The sequence below is a fragment of the Loxodonta africana genome, chromosome 1, assembly GCF_030014295.1.
Source record: "Loxodonta africana isolate mLoxAfr1 chromosome 1, mLoxAfr1.hap2, whole genome shotgun sequence".
Taxonomy (NCBI): domain Eukaryota; kingdom Metazoa; phylum Chordata; class Mammalia; order Proboscidea; family Elephantidae; genus Loxodonta; species Loxodonta africana.
Window position 1 is genome coordinate 34,225,435 of NC_087342.1, and position 6,254 is coordinate 34,231,688.

Below are 6,254 nucleotides of genomic sequence, written 5' to 3' on the forward strand. Positions count from 1 at the left end.
TAGCTTGTGTGCCATATTTTGAAGGCCTGAGGACTTGGTTTCCTCCTCTAAATCAAGTGCAGGAAATAAATGCCTGGTGCTATGTGTAAGCTCAAGGCAAACCGATCTGCTGCAGGTTAACTATTTTCTGCACCTGACATTTCCCCTATGATAAATACTCTTATTTGATTCAGCTCTGTTCTGTATTTCATAGGCTGCTCAAGAAAAAGAAGAACTTCAAAGGGAAGGTGACAGTTTGGATGCTAAGATCAACAAAGCTGAAAAAGAAATCTACGCTCTAGAAAACACCTTGCAAGTGTTGAACAGCTGCAACAACAGTTATAAACAATCTTTTAAAAAAGTGACTCCATCTAGTATGTAAGAATATTAAAGAGCTTTTATGAATATATGCAATTAAAACTGTACAGTCGTTTTAAAAAGAGAAACACTGTGATGCATGGAAAACAAACATGTACCATGTTTGACTGGGTCAGAAACACAAATCCCCCCTTTTCTGTAAGTGGCCTACTAAGGGGTTATTTCCATTATTAGCTCCCGTGTACACAGTGTGTCAGTTCTCGTGGGAGTTAACTTCTAATCTGAAAAAACCACAATGTATTGCTGCTTTATGTTGACAAGTAAACCCAAAACCCACTGCTGTCGAGTCAATTCCGACATACAGTGACCCTACAGGACAGAGGAGAACTGCCCCATAGTTTCCAAGAAGCACCTGGTGGATTTGAACAGCCAACCTCTTGGTTAGCAGCTAAGCTCTTAATCACTACGCCACCAGGGTTTTCTCTCTACAAGTAGACATAAGGAATTAACCTTTCATAACAAAAAATGTTAGCATTGTTTAATATATGTAATACTTTGAGTACTTTCCACAAAGTATGTTGAAAATTTAAAATAAAAATTCTCTGAATTCTAGGTGATGAGTATGAGCTAAAAATCCAACTAGAAGAACAAAAAAGAGCTGTTGATGAAAAGTACAGATACAAACAAAGACAAATCAGAGAACTTCAGGAAGACATCCAGGTGAATTCTAAGGCTCTTTTTTTAGTAGTAATGAACCCTCAGTAAAACACGACTATTATTATTACATCTACTCTCTTCTTACTCCGACTCTTGGCGACCCCATGTGTGGCAGAGTAGAACTAAGAACTGTGCTCCATCTGATTTTCAATGGCTTGTTTTTCAGAGTTAGATCACCGGGCCTTTCTTCTGAGGTGCTTCTGGGTGGACTCAAACCTCTAACCTTTCACTTGGAGGTCAAGTGTGTCAATCGTTTGCACCAACCAGGGACTCCATCTTGTATATAGAAGACAGTTGTTTAGAAAACAAATGATCACAGTATTAGGTACATTAGTTAAGATCCCAGTGCTAAGCACAGAATGGACCCCTGATAATTACTTGTTAGTTAATGGATCATAGCTAGCTAATTATGATCTATCCACCTACCCTTATTTAATGAACTTTTATCTAATTCCTTAAAGATCACATTCAGGATTGCTCCTTAAATTAAAAAAAAAGATTGAAAGATAAAAATAATCCAGTAGAAAGCAGTTACTAAAGCACGTTACTAAAGAAGACTGTGCTTGGTAAGCAGACTACATAAAAACACAGATTACTGGTAAAACAGAAGGAGCAGATGATAGAAATTGTGAACCTTTGAAAACTGCACGCTTTCAAGTCATTGTTTACATATTTTCCCCAAGTATTCTAAAAATGCTTTCCAATGGAGTTATATACAAAACTTAATCCATAAGACCATTATACTTTTCTCCAACAATAAATGTATATTACATATAAAAATAAATTATAAATATTTGACAGATGGCAAGTTATTATTTTTTTACCAATGTTGTTTTAATTTTTTTTTTTCTGCAGAACATGGAAAATACTTTAGAAGTTATAGAACATTTAACAGATAGTATCAAAGGAAAATTATCAGAGAGGCAGGCTTATTTATTTCAACTAAGTAGAGAAATTGAGGAGCAGAAGCCAAAATTCGACAGAGTAACTAAACAGGTATTGATATCTTTTAAAAACTGATCTTGCGTATTTTCATTTTTTGAAGTTCCATATGGTTAACCCAAAACCTCCTTCATCCATTAACAACATATTATTATGTTCTGGGAAACAGAATTTATATAACTATTTTTGACCAACAGTGTTCAAAGCTCACCAAGGAAATCCGTCTTATGAAAAACACTATTGATGAAATACTAGAAGAAAAAGACATCAAACTTCGTGAAGTGAAACAGTTTCACAAGAGGATTGATATAATGTTAGTTGATGTTACAGAAGAAAATTCTGATATCCGTATTATTCTTCAAACATGCTTTCGACAGGTAATAACAGTTATTTCCTGTTAAACATTAACAATTCTTAAACACTTGAGAAAATACAATGGCAGTCATCATAGAGTAAAATCTAATTTACAGTGTTTTTCTTCTAAAATTCAGTACTAATGATCACTATTGAATATTCTTTCAGAATGGTTTAGAGCTACCTACGGCTAGTACAAAAGGTAGTCGTCACAGTTCTAGATCTTCTTCACAGACATCACTGTTATCAGCAAGGTAAGCGGAGGGTTGGAAAGCATCTTGTCACAGCTGCTACCCTGAATCTGGCCACTTTCACATCACCTCAGCTGTTGGACCCACCAGTGCACCGATGGTGCTCTCTTCATGCTTAGCTATCTCATCCTTCACCGCCTCATCCATCCCTAGCTACCTCATCCTTAGCCATCTCACTCTGAGCTACGTCATCCTTAGCTACCTCCATGTGTCAGCACCTCTGATGCAGAAACAGCCAGCAGCAGAACAAAATCCTTTCCCTCTGGCTTCTGTTACTACCAACTATTTCAGGATATATAAAAAATTAACAGGATGAAAATTTGGGGGTTTCATCTGGCAAGGTGAACCCCAAGTTGGGGAATTTCTTGAACCATTAAAAGAGCAACTTAGATGTATAGAAATGTAGAGTGTAATTCTTGTGATTAGAACCACATTATTTTTTAAAATATTTTAGTCAGGATTTCATGATGCTTTATTTTGCTAAAAAAGGCAACTATTCTTTCCTTACGCAGTATACTGTTAGTCAGAGTTCTATCATCAGGATGTTTCATCAACACTCTCGTGCTTTGCTGACAAAAGACAATTAATGATGATCCTAACTTTAGAATTCCTAACCTCTTTCATTTACCGGTCACCTATTAAACTGCTGCTTTCCCTTCCCCCCAGTAGGCACTGCACAAAGAAAAGGGGAGGGCCTAAAAGGCAGCAATCTATTTAAGTCTAAGAAACTGTATTTGAGCATCCCTGTACTTTTGTATCTATTTTCACAGTATCAGTTTTTAAATCTTTGAGGACTGATAAACATAAATTATAATTCTCCAATTTTAAGTGGACACTACGATCTTTTCCCTTATTTCCTCCTTCCCTCACACCCTAGTAACCATCGTCTTTTGTCTTGACGGACTTACCTATTCCAGGTATTTATGTGGATCATACAATATTTGTCTTTTTGTGTCTGGTTTATTTCATTTAGCAGGTTTTCAAGGTTCATCCATGTGGTGGCATATATCAGAACTTCATTTTTCTTTATAGCTGAATGATACTACATTGTGTATATATGCCATGATTTATTTATCCATTCATCTATTGATAGACACTTCGGTTGTTTCCATCTTTTAGCTATTGAACATTGGTGTACATGTGTCTGAGTTGCTGTTTTCTACTGTTTGGGTATATATCTAAAAGTAAAATTGCTGGATCACAAAAGTCAAAAAGCCTATGTTTGACTTTTTTAGGAACTGCCAAACCTTTTTTCACAGTGGCTGCACCATTTTACATTTCCACCAGCAATGTGCAGGTGTTCTGATTTCTGAAAACCGTCAGTAACACTTGCTTTCTTTTTTGATAATAACCATCCTAGTGGGTGTGAAGTGGTATCTCCTTGTGGTCTGGATCTCCAATTTTCTGATGACTAATGGTGTTGAGCATCTTTTCATGATGTGCTTCTTGGCCGTCCGTGTATCTTCTTTGGAGAAACGTCTATTCGTGTCTTTTGCCCAAATATATTTCTTAAAAAACTTACCATTTCAGAATTATATAGCTACAATTATGCTTTTCAAATTTGGAGCCCTTAAGCAAGGTGATGTACATGGGGGAGGACGTGCAAAGCCGGTTAGAATTGGTGAAATTTCTCTACTAATAAAATGCACAGGCCACAGTGGAGTCAATCTGCTTTTATTCCCCTTGACAAAGTGATAATTCTGTTTTCACACAGACAGTACCTTCACTCTAACCTTAAAGACCCTGGTCTGTCAGTTCTCTGCAGTCACCTCCCATGACACAACCTCCACTCCTCAGTCACCCCCTTCAAAAGCAGTACACCCTGGGCCTAGTCACCACAGAAAGCCACCTCACCTCTGAAACCACAATCCGCATGAGCTGTTCTGACCAGACGACTTGCTCCACTTCTCCCCACTTACATCTCTTCTCTAAACCTGCTGAAATGTCCAGTTCACCGACCCCATCACTCTGTTACTGTCAACAGGTCTCCCATTTTCCTCTCTTCATCTTACATTACATAAGCTGCCACTTTAATCACTCTTGCCAGCACCCAACTTCCGTGGCCTTCCTTTGTCATGCCATCTTGCAAACCTTTAATGCTTAGTGACTAAAACTCTAAGCATCAGTTGTAATTTAAAACATTTTTCTTGTATTTACCAGTTGCTGTGAAGTTGACTCCAACTCACGGCGACCCCCATGTACATCAGAGTAGAACTATGCTCCATGAGGGTTTCAATGGCTCATTTTTCAGCAGCAAATTGCCAAGCCTTTTTTCCTGGAAAGTCCTCTGGGTAGACTTGATTGACTCTAATCTTTTGGTTAGCAGCTGATCATGTGAACCATTTGTACCACCCACAGGCTCCCTTTCTTATGCAGAAACTCATTACTGAACTACTTTTCTACTGGCATGAAACTCTATGTCCATCATCTTTCCCTTTCTTTTTTAAATTATAATTTTGTTGTCTATTAGTGGTCATGTTTTCACAATTTATCAACTTTTAATAATACATACTTCCAATCTAATTATGATGGAATTATGGTATCTTACACCGATGAGGGGATTCTATACTAAAACAAATTTGGACTTAAATTTACAGTAATTGTTTTTTCTTCTAGGTCATCTAGGAGCACCATGAGTACTTCTGCTTTTCAGGCTCCAGTTAAAGTATTAGAGCTGAACTTGGCAGCCTCCCCTTTGGGAGCAGACAGCACTTCTGGGCCAGGTACTGCCAGTAGTAGCTCCAGTAATGGTAAAAGCAAAAAATAAACATTTTAATCTTTTTTGAACAAGTTGTAAAAACAAAAACCCCATACTTTAAAATAGCAAATTCCACCCTATTCTTTTGGGTGCTGTATCATCATACAAGGAGTCCTACTGAAATACTGTTAGATATAAAAAATGACCGGATAGCCAGTGGAAAAGATAAAACACTGATGGAGGTGAAAAAAAAAAGGTCAGGTAACTTGGATTCAAGTAAGCCAAAGGAACGTTTATTTTCCTTAGTTTTTCCTACTATTTTCTTGATAAAAAAGAAACAGTCTTAATGAGGCTACATCTTGTACAAGCACAGGCAGAATGATGTTTTCTTTTATCTTGATGCTGTTAGACAACAGTCTGCTTCATTATTTCATGCTATCTAGGAAACTACGTTTCTAATATAGTAGAATGTTTTAGGAAGAAAATTTTTAAAGATTCATCATACTATTAGAGTTTATAACACTACTATAATGCTCATTTAGTCTATAAGATCCCCCAAATTAGGTCCTTATTCAAAGAAATGTATTTCCCAGATTTTGGGGGAAGAAAAACATCTACAAAAGGTAGTTTCTTTTGGTGTAATTTTTAACCCAAAAATCGCATTCACTCTCCCCAAAAAAGTGATAGGAAAGAGAAACATTGTGTCAATAAAAAAATGCAGTTTAACAAATCCAAGCACATAAAAAAAAATTTGCTGTCAAGACACAGACAACCAAGCATAATGAGTAAGAATATATTTTGGGAATTTCCTCGACTTAAGAGATAACTGAAGGAAAGCTGGATGTGACTGACTTGCAGTGAGAATTCCGTATATCCCCATGTAGTGAGGGTAGGGAAACCCTGGTGGTGAGGGTAGACTGCCAGATTCAGGATTCATTTTCCAGTTAGTGCTTTGTAACAACATGCGCCCAACACCTTGAGCTCTTGGAATATAG

General features: G+C 37.1%; 1 protein-coding gene across 1 annotated transcript in view; it reads left to right on the forward strand.

Moving 5' to 3' along the window:
* The window catches only part of CCDC39 (coiled-coil domain 39 molecular ruler complex subunit), a 48,105-nt gene extending 42,467 nt beyond the window's left edge, over positions 1-5,638 (forward strand). Inside the window, exons 15-20 of the mRNA XM_003412875.4 lie at positions 194-353; positions 911-1,017; positions 1,870-2,010; positions 2,154-2,333; positions 2,479-2,564; positions 5,178-5,638. Coding sequence (XP_003412923.1) covers positions 194-353; positions 911-1,017; positions 1,870-2,010; positions 2,154-2,333; positions 2,479-2,564; positions 5,178-5,328 — 825 coding nt within the window. The 3' untranslated portion in view covers positions 5,329-5,638. The remainder of the gene's footprint in view (positions 1-193; positions 354-910; positions 1,018-1,869; positions 2,011-2,153; positions 2,334-2,478; positions 2,565-5,177) is intronic.
* Positions 5,639-6,254: the final 616 nt, after the last annotated feature.